The 21,912-nt window shown below is 34.8% G+C and overlaps 1 protein-coding gene across 2 annotated transcripts; it reads left to right on the top strand.

Annotated features, from left to right (window-relative positions):
* Positions 1-528: 528 nt before the first annotated feature.
* LOC124186963 (B-cell linker protein-like) lies at positions 529-20,492 on the top strand. 2 transcript variants are annotated; one of them, XM_046579147.1, is made up of 10 exons: positions 529-848; positions 1,504-1,566; positions 6,461-6,516; positions 7,361-8,420; positions 9,404-9,484; positions 10,290-10,395; positions 17,498-17,716; positions 18,022-18,211; positions 19,115-19,313; positions 20,458-20,492. In XM_046579147.1, the coding sequence occupies exons 1-9, from the start codon at positions 765-767 to the stop codon at positions 19,278-19,280; spliced, it is 2,025 nt and encodes a 674-aa protein (XP_046435103.1). In that variant the 5' UTR covers positions 529-764; the 3' UTR covers positions 19,281-19,313; positions 20,458-20,492. The 2 variants fall into 2 exon arrangements, with proteins under 2 accessions (XP_046435103.1, XP_046435102.1); XM_046579146.1 differs by having other exon boundaries at positions 19,115-20,492.
* Positions 20,493-21,912: the final 1,420 nt, after the last annotated feature.

Raw genomic sequence — 21,912 nt, 5'->3', positions numbered from 1 at the left:
TCTCCGAACACGTTTCCGCATTTCATTTTCTGTTTCCCTGTTTGTATTTATTCATGAATCTCACCCTGACACGCATGAAAATAAAAATAAGAAATCACTTTTGCGTAGGATTTTTATAATCAAGAACAGTATACCAAATTTCGAGTTCAAACGGAAATTTCACTCCGAATGAAACTACAAACACGAGTTCAAGCAAAAACCTGTCGTGATGGATTTTTTTCGAGTATTTTCCTTAGTTGCAGTGATTAAAATCTCTAAGAAACAGTATGAAAAAAAATTTGTGCAGTAAACGGTGCATAAAATGACGAAACGCCACAAGCGTGAGTAAAAGTCGTTCGTGCAACCTGTCAATTTGAAAGCTTTGCCAGTTGAGCATCGAGAGTGAAAGATAGTCGGTGATTAAAGTGGGAAGCTCGTGTAGCGACCATTGAAAATCGAGTTCCTACGGAATTAACTGCCGCAGGTACAGACGCGGTTCCAACGGAACGAACGAATGTCTTTGACGAATCGTTCGAGAGGTTCCGTAACATGGCATCAGCTCACAACAGTCGGGGAGCGAGTGTGAATCAGAGAAAAAACTGCGGCATTCCGTCGATAAAAAGTGACAAGTGCGGGCCGGGAACTGACAAGTGGAAGTTTTTTATTTTCTACATTTATTTACACGCGTACGTAGGTGTGTAAGTTTTTTAATCATTATCGTTATTACGATTCTTTTTAACACCATTCTTCGCCGCATCGCCTCACAAACTCGCGTAACGAAAGAAATGTCTGATAATGCGGTGAGGGAAAGATTGGTGGAAAAAATTTATAAATTTAACACGGAAGATGTTGTCGCTGTGTTGTTAAAGGTGAGTGAATATTTTCAACGCAAACATGACTCCGGCTGTACTCGCGGATTATTTCAATTAGCGCATTGCCCTCTGCAGCAGACGCTCGCCTCTAATGACCAGTGTTCGCATATCTACGTGCAACACTGGTGTCAGGATAGATCAGTGATCGAGAAAACGAGACACACGTGGTTCCGTGCGTTAAACTTCCAGACAGTCACATATATATATATATACACACGGTATAAACGGACGGTTGAAACAGTGTCAATTTTTTTCTTTACCATACGCGACGGATCTAAATGTCAGCCGGCATTCCATCCGATTTGTATTTTGAATCCTCCGTGAGTTAACGGTTCGAAATTCGAATTATTTGAATATCGCCCGGCAATTTCAAATGCTTTCCAATTGTATATTAACGTTTAAATTGTGTTTTTTTTTTCTTTTCTCTCTCTTTCTCTCTTTCACGCTACTTTCAATTTTGTATGCGTTATACGCGTCAGCGAATACGCTGTGATGTGTGAGTCTGATTCATTCTCGAGAAAGATATTGAATATTATTTCTCCCGCGGTAGAAAACGATAATATCTGACGTGACAGCATCCTGCGAAGCTGATATCTCTCTGGCTTATGACAATAAATTCCCTACACAAAACACTGTGTAATACATTTTACAGAACCAGTTGGACCACTGCTGTGAGGATATAGTGAGCGCAAGGATCGATGGGGAAAAGTTATTGGTGAGTGATAAATTGGCGAATGATTTCTTATTTTTCGCACCGATTACCGGCCATATGTCTACGTTTTATCAGACTTTTGCCACCGGGTGAAATATTTGATGCGTTCGCGTTTATTTTCGCTAAACATACGCGCGGAATGTACACAGGTGCGGTTGGAAATACGCGGCAATGAAAATTTTTCGCGAAACACGCGCTACGCGGAGAGAAATTTTCAGTTCCTGCTACCGCTCGTTTCTTAAATATTTTCATTTTTTACCACAGTCGACAAAATATAGTTCTAGGTAGAAAATGAAAATTAGTTTTACAGCCGTTACTGTGACAAATGATATTTTTCTCCGTGTATACGTGGAAATTATTATTAAATTTATCAGCGAAAGGTTTATTATAGGATTTCACAGAAGCACGGAAATGTATAATACTTCCGGAACAAAAAAAAAAAAATGAGGCTCGATCACAATTTTCCTCTCACGTATACACGTATAAAAGAGTAATTTCCTTGAATATACGCGTCGGTAAGGATTGTTTGTGGAATAACGAAATAATATAATGTGGGTTTTTTATCTTGAAAAATATTTGTCTTCGCCACGTGTCACCATGATTCGAGTTTATATTTAGTTAAAAGAAAATATCGTACAAATGTAACTATTTTGTGTAATTATAGTTGTTACTAATAAAACATTTAACAAAAAATTATCGCAATAGTTTAAACAGAATTTAATACCATTGACCACGATGAAAAATAATGGTAACAACGTACAAGATTTTCCGCGATAAAACATATTTACATTTTTTACCCAAAGTTACGTTTTCCGTTTATGGACAAGAAAATAAAAATAGACAAGGACTTGTTTATATTAACGACAAGTAGAAATTCATTTCGTTAATTTATAGGAACTTCCGAGTAAAGTTTTCTAGGAAAAATCTATTTTTTCTTTTTTTCCACAACGGAAAGCTAGTTTCATTCCTTTCAAACTATGTTTCTCATACCACAAGATATCTAATTAGAGCCACGAACGGAGACGTTGAGGATGTCTCACGCGTACAGTCCGGGAAAAAAGTTTATAACCGTATAAAAAGTTAGGTAGATCAATTTTAAAAATTCTACAATCGTATCGTTTGTCATGGTTTTATAATAAATCAGGGTTTATCTTAGATATGGAATAAAAGAATTTTTTTTCGAACCGTTTTGAAAGTGGTTTTTTGTTTTTGGTTCTATCGCAACGTTTATACACTTTTATAAATAAATCGAGAATTATTTTCAGCGATTTCAATTGCTCGCGAGCAGCGAAACTAGTTTTTTTTTTTTTCTCTCTACGCGATAAAAATGTATCGTTTATAAATTAAATTTACCCTGATCGAATTGTCATCGCAAGATAAAATTCGAGTGCAAATAACCGATGAGTGTTTGTATATAATTGAGGTGAATTTTACTGAAAATAAATCGAAGTTTGATGTCGTTTTCCACTTCGTACAACAACACAGGAAAACTTTCATTCTACCTGTGAGTGACGTAGGGGAAAAAACAAAAAGTGTCGCGAGCCAAGAAACATCGATCATATACTTGTTTCAACATTGAAAGGAAAATTCTGAGAAACCTTCGAATGTTCATTACCGGCCGATTTGTTTAATTACCTTTGATAATAAGGAAGTTTCCCGATTCTTGAAAAGTGAAAGACACCGAAAGCGATGAATTTATTTCAAAGTGCGTTGACGTGGCGCTCTTTAAAATGCGTCTCGGTTGACAATTTCACCAATTTTCACGCCTCACCTTAAATTTTACTTTACAAACAGTCGGATATCCGATTATAACGAATCTCTTGGGTTGAATCTCCCAAGTCTCTAATTCGTACGAAACTGCGGGATTCGTAAATTGTGGGTTATTGGAACGGTGATTAACCTCAATATGCACTCGAACATATTCCCATTTTTAAATATTTCAACTTGGCAAAGGTAAAAGCGAGCGTTCAAAACAATCCTCAAAGTTTCCTTCAACCCTTTAATTCACGCCGGGACCCTCAACGTCCCACATTTTTATTTATTAAACTATTTTTTCGTTAACGACTGATAAGATTTTCGGTTCCACACTGAGAAAAATTTCATTTGTAACAGTAACTTCGGCTATTCGACCATGAAAAACCAAATACCAATTTTTACACAAACTTGATACAAACCAAAAAAATTTTCTTCCTGCAGTATTTGTTTGTTCGCCATATTGGATCGGTCATTTTGAATTATCGAATTACGAGTTCAGAATAGTTGTCGGTGACCCCGAAAGCCGATGTAATCAAAGTTTCAAATGAATCATATGTTTATCATCGGTTTTACCGGCGACACTTCCGTACAAGTTGCACCGCAAAAATATGTTACCATTGATTTCTCCGCCTCGATGTAAACTTTTCGATTTATAAAACGACTCAAGTTGCCTGCATTGAAGATTTTCCAAGCACTCATAATTAGTCGAGTCGGAGAAGTCTCTCTCTCTCTCTCTCTCTCTCTCGAGAAAAAAAAATGATGTGTACACGGTATAAATTACTCAGAGGATGCAAATTATCAAATCAATTATCAAAGGCTTGAAGATGATCTCGCGAATATCAAAGCTTATTTATATCGACGCGCTTCTAGCAAAGGAAAAAAAAAGCCACGGATCCTTAACCGCAATGATATCTGTTTTTTTTTTTTTTCTTTTCTTTTTTATCATCGCTGCCATGCGACAATATAAAATTGACATGCGTGACACCTGCTGAACGATCAGTTTTAATTGTAAAATATTTGACGGGGAAAGTGGAGGTCGTGAAAAATCTTTTTAAATTGTATAACGCAATGTTTAACCGAGTTCGAAGTCGAGAAATATTTGTAAAAACGCGTCCGAAACTATTCTGTATAATTTAAAAGATACAGACGATAAGTGCGAGTTTTAATGTGAATATAATCACATATTTACTAATGTATAACCGTTAAATTTATTCTCGAATAAATATTCTTTACGCGTCCTCTCAATCTTGTTAGTCAAATATCTGGAACTGTAGATTAAAATGGAACAATTGAAACGTATGTGAGTAACTGAACGTGATCGGATGATTCATTAACATTATTATTCATGCAAAGGATGATAGAAAGATTACGTGCATATATATATATACACGTACGTTTTTTTTTTTTCAATATACCAAGCGTTACGACGACATTTCATGTACACATGTTCTTGTACAAATCGTTGCTCTGCGGCTCGAGGAGATATTTTTGTTGTAAGATACGTATTGCGGTTTAGATAATACATCAGCATTGCCAACTGACAACCGTTGTCAGAGTCATTAAGCATCGCGAGCATTTCGAGATGTAAAAGAAACGAGACGTGTCAAAATTACATGCAAACGCAGCCTAGAAATCGAGAGATTGCACTCGGAGAAAACGTTTTGCTTGTTGAAGAAAAAATCAAAAAAGAAAATTTTCTCGTGGGAGCGCAATATTTTGTTGCGAAAGCCAAAATTAATGAAACATTTGTTGCAAAATCGCAAAAAAAAAAATTTCGGTGAATAATTTAGTCTATTTAATGAAACAATACTTTTTCCATGGTATTGAGAAAATATTGAATGCGCTTTGGTAGATTCAACTAAATCGCTTCGTACAGTTCGCTAAATCTATTCGATGGATAAAGATTAGTCAAATTTACGAAATCACGAGAGCTATTAATCGATTAACGCCATCGAACAATACGTTACATCGTAGGTCTAAAAAATATTTTGTTGAGGTGGAAAAATACTTTCTGTGACGCGTTGAAAATCCTTTCACGCGAGAGAAGTAAGATTAGCAGTTATTAGGAGGAGTTCCAGGCATCGGTCAAGTATAATCGGCAGAACTAAATCATTCGTGGTCCGATACAATTGAATCAGCCAGTCGATTCGCAATCGCATATTTCTTCGTCCTTGTTTGATGCGGCGCTTAATTCGTGCAGCGTAAATTACAATCAAACGATAATTTTTTCAGGTACAACAATAAAACAATCATTTTTCAATCTTTACAAAACGATTTCGCTGCGCGGATCTGATTTCGCAATCGCAACAGAATCTATGGTATTGTGATGCCAAACCTTTTCTTAGGCGTTGGTAAAACATTTTGTTTTCTACGCACTATAAAATCAACAAAACTTTTCAGTTATGTGAAACTAATGTTTGATCGGGTGTACATTGACCCTGAAATTTCGTTGCCAGGATAAAATTTTCGTCATTAACGCGAATTACATAAATTCATAGTTGATTCATTTTACAGCGTCATTCGCAATACTTGAGAATTTCATAAATATTACTGTAGCTGCCGGTTCTCAAATCTAAAAATTTCACTTTTACCAGAATGACTCAATACAATTCCAAGTGTGATTCAACCGAGCATTTTGTTTCCAATTAAACGGTACGTGTAAGTGATATTCACCAAGTCGGTAAGAAACCTAACTCGATTTGTAAAAATTAAACAACAGCGAAGAGCTCTGTGTTAAAATTTTAAACAAACAATTTTACTTTTCACCGAATGCAAAATGCTGTTGTATAAACATCTGTAAAAACATCTGTTCAGGACGGTTTTATGTCATTGGTTTTAAACTCGAAATCAAAATCCAAAAATTTTCTAACGGTGGATTTAAAATGTCAGATTGAAAGTGTAAAATTACTCCTTTCTTCGCCGAATTTTCTGCTCAAGGATTTTATTTTTAATCGCTGATTTCGCACGCGAATTAACACGTCACTTTGAATTTTGAGAAACTTTCAAATTTTATCCCGTATTCGAAATCGGTAACCTTACAATAAATAAGTTTAAAAAAATTATTAAGAACCATCGGAAACGAAGCGTTTTCTTTTATTTTTTCTCTAGAAACATTGTTTAATCACTTTAAATAATTTTCTAGCACTTGACGGGTAAAAGTAACTCGTGGACGAACAGATTGGAACCATCCGTGCACAGGTGAGTGATAATCATCGATATTTACACACGAAGAATGATAATGTGAAAAATTGACTCGCGTTGCCGAATCCCGATTTACAGATAACGGTTACAACGGTATTTCCAACGAAGAATGATATTTTTCTTTTTTAACGATGATATTATTTCGATCGAAGGATTTGAAGTTTCACGACTTTCGATCGTTACTAATTTTTCCAAATAATAACATCTGGATAATTTGTCAAATGAAAATTGCTTTCGACAAAAATAAATTCTTACTTTTTGTTTTCAAAAAATACGCGCGAAAATCAATGATTTTACGTTTTTCGAAACTTTTTTCTTACATTTATACGTACAAGCCGGGAGAAATTTACGCGGTTTCAAACGAACGCCGAAAGCATCCTGACCCTCTTCGTTTTCTTTTGCTAACCACGCGCAAATTACGCTACTTGAGTACTGATCGTGAGTGCGGACGGTAATTTGATCAGTCCGTTACTTGCCCACCTGTAGCTATAACTATCCAGAGTCAAAAGGTATTTATACACAGTCGTGAAGCATGCGGGTAACCGAATACTCGGCTTTACTGGTTTCCGTTAAATATACAAAGTAATGTGATAACTTTAAAACTTTAAAATTTCTTTGATGCGGTAATTTTACACAATACGAATATATTACACATATCGTAAACAATATACTGTATCGTATAGTCCATGCCGATAAAAATGGATAATTTATTGTTTGGTCATGAAACAAAATCATGCGTTATAATGACTGATGTATATATATATATGTACATTTTTTTTAACGTAACAAATAAATACAAAGAGAGAAAAAAAAAAAATACTTGTTCTCTTTCATTTTCCAGGGATTTGTGCGAATTCGTTGAGAATCTGTTGAGGAATCCATCGGATTATCTGACCGATCAGCGATTTTCGGACGAAGAATTTTCACCGGCGTACGAGGAGGATTACTCGAGCGAAAATGAATTCTGGGGTTCGGATTTTGAGGACGAAGGTCCGCACTCACTGATATCAAGGGTCGACGAGTCGGATTCATCAAACGAAAAAGAGCCGGAGTCCGAGTTGAAAATATACTCAAACGACGAGTCGTGGACCGAGTCTAAAACCATAAGTGAGGGTGTTTCCCCTGAATCTATAGAGGAAATCGAGCCCGAGGAAAACATGTACACGAACAAGTCAGACGTGGTGAATTTTGAGGTTAAAAAAACCGGTCTGAACATAGTCGAACAGATGAAAATCTCACTGGCGCAACAGAATTTCAATCAGAAGCCAAAGATCGGTCCAAAACCGAAGTTCCAAATTCCAAACGGTCGGAACGCGGAGTTTGGGTCGCTTAAACCAAAGGTACCGGAGCCGTCCGTTGCGAGATTTGATTCGTGTTCTAAATTCCCGGGAAATGAACGTCCCGCGGTTGTTTCCCAACAGCATAAAAAGTTGCCCGTTCCTACCGGCGTCAACAATTTTGCGAAAAAAACAACGCCGAAACAATCGCCGCTCGGTTCGGAGGCCCTTCCGAGCGTAAAAGAAGCGCGGGAGATGTTGTCACGTGACCGTGCGTGCGCGCATGCGCGTAAACCGATGCAGAAACCGCCGGTTCCCCCACCGCCCGATAAAACCGTCGCAAAATCGGCGATCCTCTTGCCTAAGCCACCGGAAAACCCGAGAATCTGCCCATCGCCGCTTCTTTCATCGAAATCTGCCGATGACAGCGACGACGGAATCTACGAACCGATCGACGAACGGCTTCTCCGTGGAAATTTTGGACAGCTCAAAAATGGCAGCACGCACTCGCTGGTAAACGAAAGCATCGGCGAAGGTTCCCTTGAAAGCATTTACCATGAAGCGAGGATCGGCAGCGATAATGATGAGAATTACGAAACACCGGATAAACACGTACCGGAAGGAGTGAGTCGGTTTTTTACTGACTTTTATGTCACGCGCCGAGGAAAATTTTATCATCTTTATCGTCGCGTTGTACAAACTCGGAAAAATATTCACATTGGTTTTTGTTTTTTTTTTTTCCTCACCATTCTACGAAAATTTTCAAGTAAAATTTCACCGTTTCCGATTTTTCAAGATTTTTACCAAAGACTCGACCGTTATTCACTTTCGATGAATGCGGTAAATTTTGAATATTTTTAACATAAACTCGATCGTTTATGATTTTTGAAAAATTCAGTATGTTCGGGACTTTTTTTTTTTTTTGAACATCTGTGAGAAAAAATTCCACTTGTTGTGATTTTTGAAAATTTTCATCAAAAAACCTGACCGTCTTTTATTTTTGATACGCCGTGTAAATTTGGACCATTTTTTTTTTTTTTTTTCGACAATTTCAAACAAAAACTCGATCACTTCTGATTTTTGAAAATCTTAAAATAATTCAAAAAAAAAAAAAAAAATTTAGGCCTTTTTATTTGAATATTCTCAAGTAAAACATGCACAATTTTTGATTTTTTTAAATTACGATCAAAATACTTGACACCTTCTTGTATTTTTAATAAATTCTGAATTTTGAAAATATTGACCAAAAACCAGACGATTTTCGAGTTTTGTTATAAGTTCATTAAATTTGGACCCTTTTTTTTTTGTAATTTCTCAAACAAACACTAGATTATTTCAGATTTATGAATATTTTGACCGGAAATTTGACAACTTTTGAAAAATTCATTAAATTTTGAGTATTTTGAAAAAATTTTACCAAATAGTTGAGCAATCTGAGTTTTGTTCATTCTCCGTAAAAAAATGTGGTATTCGGATTAAAATAAATCTTTTTCAGTGTTAGCTGTGACAGTTAAAACTTTGATAATTTTGAATTTTTATCGGTAACATAGTCATAAATGTAGCATCAAATTTGTCATGAAGTGACACAGTTCTTTTGTTATTTACAGCCGCCGGTCCATTTGCTGCCTAAGAAACCGATCCAGCAAATCAACAATTTACGATATGCAAAAAATCGGCTTATTGATCCAGTAGGTATTAAATCAATTCTCATTACAAGATGATGGACGATTTTACTTAACACCGGTCGGTCAAGAAATTGATCGTTCGAAATCGTTAGCGATCAATACAGATTGTTAGAACATCGTTTGTTCATAGTGCCGATTGATCGATGGATCGTAAACCTGATTATTTAAAAAAACCGTTTTATCGATGATCGCAAAAATCTCCGAACTAAAATCTTTCTAAAATTATAATGAATTTTCTCTTACTAAAAATAATCGTTTTTTTTCACGCTATATTTTACAAAAAATATCGGCACAAAATTGGAACGATAAAATATAGATCTTTGACTTGTCGATTCGACTTCGACCGAAACGAACATTAAAAAATGAGAAAAATCGATTCCTCCATTTACTTCCGTTACTTTTCGAACAGAGAAACATGCAAACTATGACCGTATTCAACAATGTTCGTAAACACTCCGGAAAACCGCAGATAAGTTTGTTTTCAATGTGGTTTAAGATAGAATGACTTTGATCGCAACTGGGATTACCGAAGTTTCAAATATATGAGTAAAAACTGAAATTGGTAATCACCAATCCATTAATAATTAACGAGAGTACATTACAAGATATAAAATTTACTTGTAACTTGAGGAAAAAAAGTTATCAACTCCTGTCTTAACGAACCAATGTCAATTCATGTCAATCACCCACGTGACTGTTTTTTTGCGGTTTTCACGTTTGCAACAAAGATGCGTACGTGACAAGACAAGGCACGTTGTCAACCGTCATCGATTCGCGTATAAATCATCATATTTCATTCGATTTACAGAATGACGAAGACGACGACGATGGATATGAGCAACCGATTTCAACGATACCACCATCCCTTCCTCGTCGCGTACCACCAACACAATTGGAGACCAACAGTTTAAAACGTTTGTCATTTTTTTCATACTTTTTACTCTTATCTCGATATTTTTAAAATCTAAATCGTACACCGAAAAACATTTCTTACTATTTTTTTTCATTTTTTTTTTTTTTATAATTATAATCACCAGAAGGTTGCAGCAAAATCGATATCGTTCTAATAACGGTTTAAATATTGTTCGTATCAAAACAAAAAATAGAAAAAAAAAAATAATAAGAATAAGACATTTCAACTATGGCGGAAAATTGGAAGGTTAGTGGAAAAAAAAATAAAAAATCGTAGCCACTGCGGATTGCAAGTTGTAACTATACAACGGTTCAGAGATAACGCAGTAATTTTTATATTGTTACGTATTTCAACTGAAAATATCACGTGACGATTATCAATTTTTGAGATTTCTTAAACCAATTGAATACAACGAACGATTATACATGGAGGTGAAAGTGTTTTTCACGGTTTATTCTTACAGCAGCATTTTTCAACCCCGTGACAACAGATATGATAAAAATTCTGATCAATGGAAAATAGAAATCCGCGATGAGCGACTTCTAAATATTAATATTAAGAGCTCCGCTTTCGACCGGCATCTTTTTTCACCCCTCCGAAAGTGTTTCAGGTAGTGTTTCGAAAAAACAAAAAAAAAAAAATGAAATAGTCGTTTTTTTTTTTGAACATTAACAACAATCGAAAGGATGCCAATGAACCGGTCGATATGCATCAGGCTTAAGTCACATTGATGATTATTCCGGGAGCTTCAAGTTCCTTCTTACGCAAGGAGGATGTAATTCCCGAACGAGAAGACAAAAAAAAAATAAAAAAAAAAAACTAAAAATACCGCAGTAAAAAGTCTACGTCGCGTCGTCCTTACTCGTTTGGGTTCCAAGTGCAGGGCGATTGGACGTGAAAAAGTAAGAAGAGTGGAAGAAAAGTTTCATGCAAAAGCTGTGTGAGAAAAAGTTGTCGTGTAATAGGAGAAGCGCACATGTCGTACAAATGTTGTGCCTCGGCCACATTTACACTTGAACTAAAAAGTATAATAATTTCGTGTCATCTGTAATTATTCTCGGCTGCGTCAGTTCGCTCCCGACAATTCCATTCGACGGACATCGTCGTAGCCTTCGATATTTCACCAGGATAATAACAACAATAAGTTGTTGTTATAATAACGACAACAATAGTAATATTTATCGAGTAAATTTGATACAGCTCGAAAATACGCGGAAACGGCGAGTAATTATAATTAGCGAACGAAGGACGTTGTCGCTAGGTTTCTCTATTCTCGTGAAACAGCAAAAGTAACACGTCGATCGGTTCATTCGTGGATTTGTAATCGCGGTACGATTGTCGATAACAATAGTCGGTCCTTGTTAAATTTGATGGTTATTAATTTTCAAATGTATGAAAAAAAATAAGTAAGTAAAAAATGGAGTGTAAATTCGTCCCGTCTTGACAGTTGTGCCCGGATTGTTGTTAAATAAAACGTGCGAAACGCGGAAAAGTGAAAATTGAAATAATGACTTCGGATCGGTTTTATCAGTCGACTACTTCCGGTGTTGTGCGGTTTTTCAGTGTATTTTATTGACGTAGTTGGATAAATTGATAGCGGAAAAATAGCGGACAAGCGAGAAAGAGAGAGAGAGAGAAGAAGATCGGATGATGGTGATATGAATTCGAGTCATCAACTCCATCGAGTTATGGTGGAATGTGCTCCTGCTTTTATTTAAGGGTTGGTAGACAGTTATTGGGAGGTCTTGGAAGTCGTTTGGCCGACGAAGTCGCCGATATGATCGTCCGCATAAAACGCGGGCTTCTCAGGTGCTGTCATGCTCAGATGACAGAAACACCCGAGCTTTTGGAAACCCCGGAAACCTCGGAACCCCCAAAACCACCAGGTACTCGCTTCGTACGTCACGAATGGAAAGAAATTTTTTTTAGATTTTACCACGCGATTGTAAAATTTCTGTGTGTTTAATTGAACATGATTACGCATTTTCGAAATCCTTTTTGCACAAATAGGGAAACCGATTTTTAACCCTTTCAGTCACACGTTTTTCAATTAAACATTTTTTGCCTGAACTTTCTTATTCGGGGGTTTTTGGGGTCGATGATCACAAATCTGAAGTCATAATTAATAATAAACTGTGAAGTAGGGGTGAAAGATTTTAATGATTCATATTTTTTTAATCAAATAGTCGGTGAATAGTTTCGAAATAATAAATAATTTGTATAATGAAAAAAATATTTAGACACAAATTCTTCATTCTCAAACATCAAAATTCACGGAATTAATCACAGCAACAAAAAGAGATTCTTTTTCTTTTACTGATCTGTTTTATGACTGGTGATAAAAAATTCGATAATTTGGACAAAAATAGTCTACTTTAAAAATTCAACATTCGTTAATAATAAATAATTATCCCTACAATCTCACCTGAACACTGTTAGAAAAATTGTACTAAAAATAATCTCCCAGCACTTCCACTTTATGTTTGAGTTACTTTTCAAATTTCTATTGTAAGTAAATATGACAGAAATTATCGTAGTTTCAACATTTAAATTGTCGTATGAACATTTAATTTACTTTTTTTCTTTCACTCGCTGTTATTAATAAATTAAAAAATGGTTAAATCAATCCAAAAATATTAGTCGTCGACCTGCTCTTGGAAATTTTTTATTTTCTAACCGTGAACGATGAAAATCTGATATTATATATCATACGTACATTTTTTTTACACCGTTTATCCTTTGCTTGGAGATAAATTGAACGAAATGTTTCGGTTCATTTAGAACAGAATATATACGCGTTGTTTTTTTTTTTTTTTTTTTCGTTTTGTTGCGGGCATTAATTGTGCTCTCGTTACGCTAGATCGGATAACAAGGCATCGCTGCTTTTTGCATACGTCAAAGAAGTTGGATATATATAAAATTGCGGCCAGTCGTACCGGATACGGATTATATCGCTTATCACTGCGTCAGAGAGACTCGTTTTAAAAAGTAGAATAGCTTGCTTCAGCTTCGTTTCTTGCAGAAAACTTCTGAGATTTACTCTACTTTTTTAGTTAAAAAAGCGAGCATTAAATTTTCGCAACGTTTGCAAGAAAATACAGCAACAGTGATCGTAATGAGAAACAGGTAGAAAACTAATTTTCATTTTCTACCTAGAACTATATTTCGTCGATAGCGGTAAAAAAATGAAAACAATTAAGGACCGATCGGTAACCGGAACAAAAAATTTCTCTTAATGTAAATGTTTCTACGAGGCTATGATTTTCAAGTTTTTATAATTTTTTGTAGTAAAAATTGTGACGTATAATCGAATTTATCCGTTCGTTTCAACTGTTTATATTTATTGAGAAGAAAAAGATTTTCTTACGAAATTTGTTAGCTGATAATTTGAATTCTAATTCTAAACACGAAAACTGCACGTAAAGCGGAAAAGTCTGATTTAAATGTTACGTGCGAAAATAACGACGGGTTGAACAGGATTAACCTCACAAAACCGAGAGAAAAACAGAGAATTAGCAGAAAATAGATTATCACACGATACGAAAAAGAAAGCGAAATAAAATTCTCGCGTGACTTTGCACGCATTGATTAATCTCATGAAATATAACTTGCGTGCGGCGTCGAACGTTCTGCGTATCCACTTGCCAATAAAACTGTGATAAATGAATACCCAGCTTTTTTGAAGATTGAATAAATCAGTGGAGAAGGGTTGAAGTGAGGCTCCAATCAGTACAAAAAGCATTCCGCGTTTAATCAAGGATAGAATTAGGTCGCGTCTAGATTTCGGTCACTGTAAAAAATATTGTCCGGAAACCAGCAGAGCGACCGAAAAAATGGTATAAACATTTTTTCAGGATTTATTTAAATCATTTTTTATAGAGTTATTGTAAAATTTCTTGATATATAAATATCAGATTTTTTTTTCTCGCACAGTTAAGAAACTATTGTTAATTTTTCACTGCGGTAAAAAAATGATATTTATCGTTAACAGAATTTGAAAAACGAAGACAATTAAAAGGAGTTTATAGTAACCGTTATTAAACATTTTTTGTTAACGTTAAGCTTGCATTCGAAAGTTGGGTAAATGAAGAAAGATCGTTTAAGTTTAAATTGAAGTAAAAAAGTAACCCAAAAGTTCTGGCACTGCCGGTTTTTTTGTTTTTTTTTGAAAAACTCTTTCCTGTGGTTTAAATGTTTGGAAAATGTTTTGTGTGCTCAAGCAACAACAAACAATTTCAAAATCGGACAAACGAGCTTTTCTAATTTACGCCTTAAATATCATTTAATAATTAAATGATCCGTTGAAATGAAATTCTCTTCCAGGCGGAGTGTTGATAACGTTTTTGGACGAAATATTAATCTACGGCCAGTGAAAAGCATGAAAAAACTGGAATCGATCGATAGAAAAACGTATAAATGAAAAAAAAATCTCACCGCTTTAGGTTAGAAACGCTTGTCACAAAGGGGCAAGTTTTCTTTTCAATTTTTATTTTTTTTTTTTTCAACCGATCAATGCCGCAGTTTTCTGATATTTTTCACTACCCTAGATTAATTTACGATTCAAAAACTTGAAAATTCTCCGACCTGGAGCAGAATTTTCTTCAAAAGTCGATTAAAATTTACAAAATTTGTTACGATCGAATTAGAATAACTCGTTGTAAAGATTTTGAAAAATCAAAATAAAAAAACCCACGCAGAACAATTGTTTCGCAGTATTTAACACCTCGGGGAACACTTTTGTGCCACAAAAGTGAGACGAAGAATGAAAATCCGAAAGTTACGAGTGAAAAACTAGGTTAAATTAATTTGAAAATTAATGCATGCGCGTAATGCTTGCCTGTCATTGCAATCCAGTTTTCCCATCAGATAATTCATCATCCTGCCTCAGCTTTTCCGTATCTCTTTCAAATTACTGCAGGACCTCGACCGACTTGCTCCGCGTCTCTGGACCGGTTACTGAAATTTTACTGAAATGTTTGAAACAAGGTCTGAGAATAAAATCCGGGGATGTTTTCAAGTATATTCTTAACCGCTCATCGTGAGTTTTTCAACCCCACGCTGAGAAGTGAAATTGACAGAGAGAGAGAGAGAGAGAGAGAGAGAGAGAGAGAGAGAGACCAACGCGTTGTCAGAGCCGCAGGCTTGTTTCTAAAACGAGCTTCAAAATATCATCTCAGTTTTGTTCGCGGTCTCGAGCTCGCCGGATTGACACTGGAATCGTTTTTACTTTCTGCGATCGGTTTCATCGTCGCATCTTAATTTTTATCGATAGCCGGACGCGTTCGGGAAAAATAAATTTTTTAAGTTTTCTTTTTTTTTTATTTTTTTTATTTTTCTCTCGAGGTAGTTTGTACACTTTGATCGGTAGTTTTTTCAATCAATTTCATACTCAATAATCGCATGTTGATAACGATAACGAGATTTGTCTACTGGTGAGCTGAGAAAATGTCCTTTAAACATACCGAAAAATAAAACTTAAAATTACAAGCATAATTGCTTGGATGTGATTTTTTTTTTTTTTTTTTTTATTTAAAACTGTCTTAAAATTAAGAAAAATTCATCGGTTTCGATCGATCTCATTCCACCGACATTGCGACTCATTTTCATTACTCAACTATTTTTTCCCAAAACTTCACCGGGACACAATTTTTTATTTTTTTATTTTTCGTTCAATCTTTTGCTGTCCAATATTCAATTTTCTAAGATTACACGGATATGAATTCCGATCAACAAATAGCGGTATTGGACTGAGCATTGGAAATATAAAAATAAAAAAAAATCAATTGTCAAGGTGAAATTGTGGAAAACGGTTGTCCAGACAAAAAAAAAAAAAAAAAAAACAAGCTAATAAATAAGCTGATGAATTTTTCTCATCTTTGAAAACACTTTGAAGTTTAAAATTCTCATCTAGGCTATTGCTTACAATTTTAACATTTTTTGTTTTTCACCTCACGAGTCGATATATTTTATTGATATCCGATGTGCGATTACGCAGTATGGAATTAATTAGAAATGATCAACATTCGTTTGCAGTGCGATTTATCCCGAGAATATAAGCTGTTGTTTATTTATTTAATTTTTTTTTTTTCTATCTTTTTTTTCGACAAAATTGCGAAAAACGGCTCGAAGGCGAGATTTTTTTTTATCGATGGCTGCGTCGATCGGCGATCTCAAGAGAACCGTTTCTCTGAACACGGATGCGAGACGGCAAGCAAGCCTCTCGGAATGTCTGACAAACGCTGCGCTCACTGAAGCTCGCGAAAAATTAGCAAGTTTGTATTCGAATTTAAAATTCAACGATTTACCGAACGGAGAGAATATCGGTGTAAATTTTGCTCAAAATATCATAGTTTTTTGTTTTTTTTGGTAATGTAAAATACACGCGTCGACTGTATTTTTTTGAATTCAATTCAGCAGATTTTCATCGCTACTACAACAAGAAAAGAATTCATTTACTGTTACGCAAACCTGTATATCGTTTGGATATTGCGAAATAAAGGTTTTGTTTAGTATCACTAAAATTTTAGTTCAATCAAATACAATTTATCAACTATTAACAAGTTTGTTTGGCTCAAATAAAATTTGATGATGATGATGATGATAATAATAATAATAATAATAATAATAACAACGAGAAAACATTTATTTCACCATATCCAAATATACGTTTTTGTTAAAAACAATCAAACTCTTTACTCAGTGTGTTTTTAGACTAAATTCAAATAACAAACAATTAAAATAACATCTTTTCTCATTATTTTGTTATAAAGAGGATAGATTTCGGAACAATTACATTTTTAAATAGTCAAGTGCATCAGTTATGGATTCTCCATGATAACATGTTTATTATTTAACATTGCATTTTTGTAAGGTAACTTTATATTGACTCGATGGGAAAATGAATGATTGAAAAAGCCCAATTAGAGTAAGATATATTTATTAAATATATCTTTATAACAAAATGTATGTAAACATAAAATTTGGTAAAAAATGAAAATAGTCAAGGACCGAGCGGTAACCGGAAATAAAAATTTCTCTCGTCGAAGTGGATAGAATATTAAACGTTAGTTTGACTGACGGGTGGATTTGCTTTTTATTTCCAGAACGATTACCGCCAGGAAATTCGTCGACTTATCCACAGCTGAACAGCCATCATTCGTCAAATTCCGAATTGTCGAACAGGCCTTTGCCCTCTCCGCCGAACCGGAACAGGCTTGATAGATCGGCAGAAGTACCCGGAAGTAGCAGCACTCAACCGTTCACGGAAAGGCCGTGGTTCCACAACGTCAGAAGAGAACAAGCCGAAGCCCTTGTCAGAGGAGGTGATAAGAAATAAGCCCCTCGTTTCATGAATCGTGAATTTAAGGAGATGGAATGAAATTTTTTTCATTCGCTCAAATAATTTGACACGTTTCACTAGCCGTATAAAGCAAAAAAAAAAAAAAAAATGCGTTTCGTTACAAGAAGAAATTAGTATTCAAAGTTGTTTTTCAACCAAAAAAAAAAAAAAAAAATATACGAACGAGAAAAAAAAACAAAAAAAAAGACAAGGGAGAATTGTTTTTTTTTTTTTACTCTGAATCGTCCGTAATTTACGTAAAAAATAACGCGTGTTTGTTTTTTAAAGGACCGCGGATCGGGACAATTTCACGAGCATTCGCAGCTGCGGGGGAATTTTCCGCTGCTACAAATTCAACGCTCGAAGGATGCTTTCTCGTAAGGCCATCCAGCACGAATGCCGAGCAACCTTTCACTCTTGTGCTCTGGGCGATAGGCAGACCCTACAATATTGCGATACGAAAAAGATTCGACGGGCAGTGAGTATATTTTTTCATAAGAAACAAAGCAAGGAAGAAAGAGAAATAATTTGAAAACGTCGACGATTCAGAATTTATTTACTTATTGTACTCGTATTTTTTTTTTTTTTTTTTTTATTATATCTGAAGAGAAAATTTTATCTGACGATGACATCATTTAATTTTTAATTTCATGCAATTAGTGACTGAAGTTTAAGGGAGCATTTACAGGAAGTTAAGTTAATTTTTGTTTCTTACGCAGTAAGAAGAGTTGAAATTTTTTCAGAGGATTTGAGTATGCAATTCTTACATTTTTCGGAGTGAATTTGTCTCATTATATCCTCAATTAAATGTACCAGGGTGATGCACAGAGTGCAATTTTAACAGAGTGTTCAAAGGTGAAAATTCATTGCTCGCAAGGTTTCTCACTTGATATTTGTGGTATGGTATACGGATTTTTTTGACACAATCTATTTGCAAATACCGACAAATCGTCATAAGATTGTTTCAATAGCTTCATTTCGAAAGAAAATACATAATTTTTTAGAATCATTACTAAAAACGAGCCGTTTTTCAACATGAAATTTAGAAAGTCACACTCCCAGGTGGGAAGTGAAGAAAAATTCTATGACGATGTGCGAAAAATACTTCAAAAAAAAAAACAACGTGTAAAAATTTCAAATGATCCTGTCAGATACCGTAGGAGAAATTTTGCGCACAAGTTTGAAAAATCAAAAATGAAGAAGAATGTATTTAAAGTTTAAACTGTTTGTGATATCGAATTGCCCGTATGCAGACACGTAAAATTCAAAGATCTTCGATCGCGAACAAATTTTTTTAGGGCCATCAAAAATGCGAGAAACCGAAAATAGATTTTTCGGCGATAAAAGCCCCCCTTTGAAATTTATGACGAATTTTTCACAGATACGCACTCGGAGAACGGAAGGATGGAGAAGTTGTTTTCGAAACGATCGACGCCCTCGTTAATTACTATCAGAAGAACGATCTTGTGCTGAAAAGTAAAGGCATTCAAACCGGAACGACTCGGTTAACGCAAACGCCGCAGAAGAAGAACGATTGGACGGTTTGATTGGCCGATCGACGATCACGGTGACGTTTACGTGTAAGAAAAAAAAAAAAAAAAAAATCAAAGCTCCGACGCTTTAAATTCTATAAATCCTAAAGAGTGATAGCTTTAAGTATACGATTTGATTCTGAGCTTATATTATTTATATTCGATATCGAGAGGCGGTAGATACGAATGAAAAAAAATTTTGCGCACTGACGTAAACAAAATTTAATTTGTCAAAAATTAAAAAGATGAAATGTGATCGATACTTTTGTACGCCACTAGTTTTAGTCCAGTCAAAATTTGTCCGAATTAAAAATTATTTTCATCGAGTCATTTTTGAGCCGCATAAGCCGGCGTTTCGAGAATACGAGAAAATTTGACGTTTTTTGGGTTTTTTCTCAAAAACCGCTATCGATGGATGAAAAATGATTTGACCATCGTGTACAGCGGAAAATTCTACTTCGAATTTCGTCCTCGCATGTCGGAAATGGACTCGGATTAATGAATTACGAAGAAATTATTTTTAAAAAATTCCCCATACTCCGTCGATAAGCAGAATTTCTAGTTTACGTGAAATTTGATAGTCACTTTTCGTCGATATGGCCATTAGCCCATTTTCGTTTCCAATTTCGGAAAATCGAATATTTAAGAGCACACACTAAAAGATATTGAAAGTATCAATTCATAAGGTGTAAATTTTTCAAAGTAACGCTTGTATCGAAAATTTTACAATGTATGGGGCATTCCATGCCAGCCCGGTTAACGTTCAACGGTTTTTTATTTCAGTTATCAGTCCGTCATTATCTCAATTTTCAAATGAACTCAGATTATTTTTAGACCTTCTTATCGGACAGTAATAATCTAATGAAAATTTTGTTTACGAGCTTAAAAAAACGCTGAATTTCCAATAGTCCAAAAATTCGAATCATCGAAGACATTATTTTTATGGTATGATACTGCATTGATAAATTGGTAAATGTAAATAACTTTTTTATACCTGGTGCAGAAAACACCGTATCAATTATTAATATTTTTGATAAGCCAAAACTATTCGAAATTGAATAAGTTAATCGGGAAAAATAAATGAATAAAATCGATCCCAATTTTAGTAGTGACTCTAAATTTTATTGTTAAAACTTATTTCGTCTCATCTGAAAGAATAGGATCAATATTTCATATTGTTGGCTTATTTCAGAGTTGAGACAATGGTGCGAAGAAAGAAAGTAAGAGTAAAAAAACGATCCTGAATGTGAAAATAATGATAATGGACTGAAAGAATCAACCTCGGGAAATTCTCACTCGAGACTTGTATCATAAGCTAACCACAGCCGTGCCTTTTAAAAATGTTCTTTTAGGATTAGAATCATTGCGTGTATAATATTATGAAAATTTAAATTGTGCCCATTGTACGTATGGAATGATATCATCGCTTTGGAGTGTTTTTGAAAAATCGAAATTGATCATATGTTTCGTCGATTCCCGACGACGAAAATCCATTCCTACTTTCCAATCCAGTCAAGCGACTAAGAATTTCGAAAGTAGCAGAGTTAGCAGCTAAAGTCAAAGTTTTAAATTTCTTTCTTATTTTGAATTCAATTTTCTTGCATTGTGAATCAATTAATCATTGGCTAATGAGAGATTTCTTCTTAGATTTGTCTCAACAGCTGATCGGTTGATAAAATAACACATTCGTCTCATTGAAAATTAAAAATGAAAGCCGTGAAAAGATTTCAATTTAAGTGTGAAGAAGAATTATGAAAATTTCAAGAAAAACATTCACGCGATTTTTTTTTTAAATTTGCTTCGTGATAATTAGAAACAATGGATAAAAATAATAAGATGTAAAAAGAAAAATGCCAACGTTTGTTAATAACAGTACATGAATTTTACGTACGTTCTTTTTCATATCAATTTCATGCAATATTGTTAAATTGAAATATGGACATAATGACTTATTATCTATACATAAATAATATGTATAATTGGGGATTCCACGTCAAATCGAACGTAAAGAACGAGATTTTTTCCCTAACCACTTCGGATTTTTTCGCCCATTCACTCGCTTGAAGTTCGTATTGAAAGCTTCAGATTTTCCTGACCAAGCATTTTCTTAGCACAACTATTGACGATTTCTCATTTTTTCAAGTCACCATAGCTTGAAATTCGGATGACATATGGTAAAACTACCTATACAAAAATTTCGCATCTTTGTATAAAATTTCTAAGAATAATTTTTTGCGATTTTTCATACCCCGTTAAAGTAAAGTTTTGATGAAAAATCTTCGAAGATCTTCTGTAAAAAAAAATAGTGCCCGAATCGAATTGGCTGAAATTTTTACACAGCATGTCTTTTTCAATACCAAATATTGTCTACAAGTTCCGTAGTGGGTGGAAAATTATTTCAAAAGTTACGAGTAATCCTTCACATGGAACTGTGAAATTTCTCATCCATATGTACGATAATGTGGCGGTACGAACGGTGAAAGTTCTACAATCGTTGTACTACGATACGCAACGCGTCGTTGAATTCTTTCCTTGGATGAATATGCTTGAAAACTATTTTCCGGCGGTACAAAACTCACATACCATCTCAGGAATCGTGATAAATGATAGACCGAAGTATACTCCTCGAGAAAAAGTCGACAATCGA

The sequence above is a fragment of the Neodiprion fabricii genome, chromosome 7, assembly GCF_021155785.1.
Source record: "Neodiprion fabricii isolate iyNeoFabr1 chromosome 7, iyNeoFabr1.1, whole genome shotgun sequence".
NCBI classification, from domain to species: Eukaryota; Metazoa; Arthropoda; class Insecta; order Hymenoptera; family Diprionidae; genus Neodiprion; species Neodiprion fabricii.
Note: the sequence above shows the minus strand (reverse complement) of the source record. Positions and strands in the feature narration are given on the sequence as shown.

What these genes read in the sequence shown, in the direction of transcription:
- LOC124186963 (XM_046579147.1), top strand. Translation starts at nt 765, where the DNA reads ATGTCTGATAATGCGGTGAGGGAAAGATTGGTGGAAAAAATTTATAAA. An exon ending in GGAGACCAACAGTTTAAAAC is followed by an intron (nt 10,396 to 17,497) that starts GTTTGTCATTTT and finishes TTTTATTTCCAG; the next exon opens with AACGATTACCGCCAGGAAAT. An exon ending in CGAAAAAGATTCGACGGGCA is followed by an intron (nt 18,212 to 19,114) that starts GTGAGTATATTT and finishes AATTTTTCACAG; the next exon opens with ATACGCACTCGGAGAACGGA.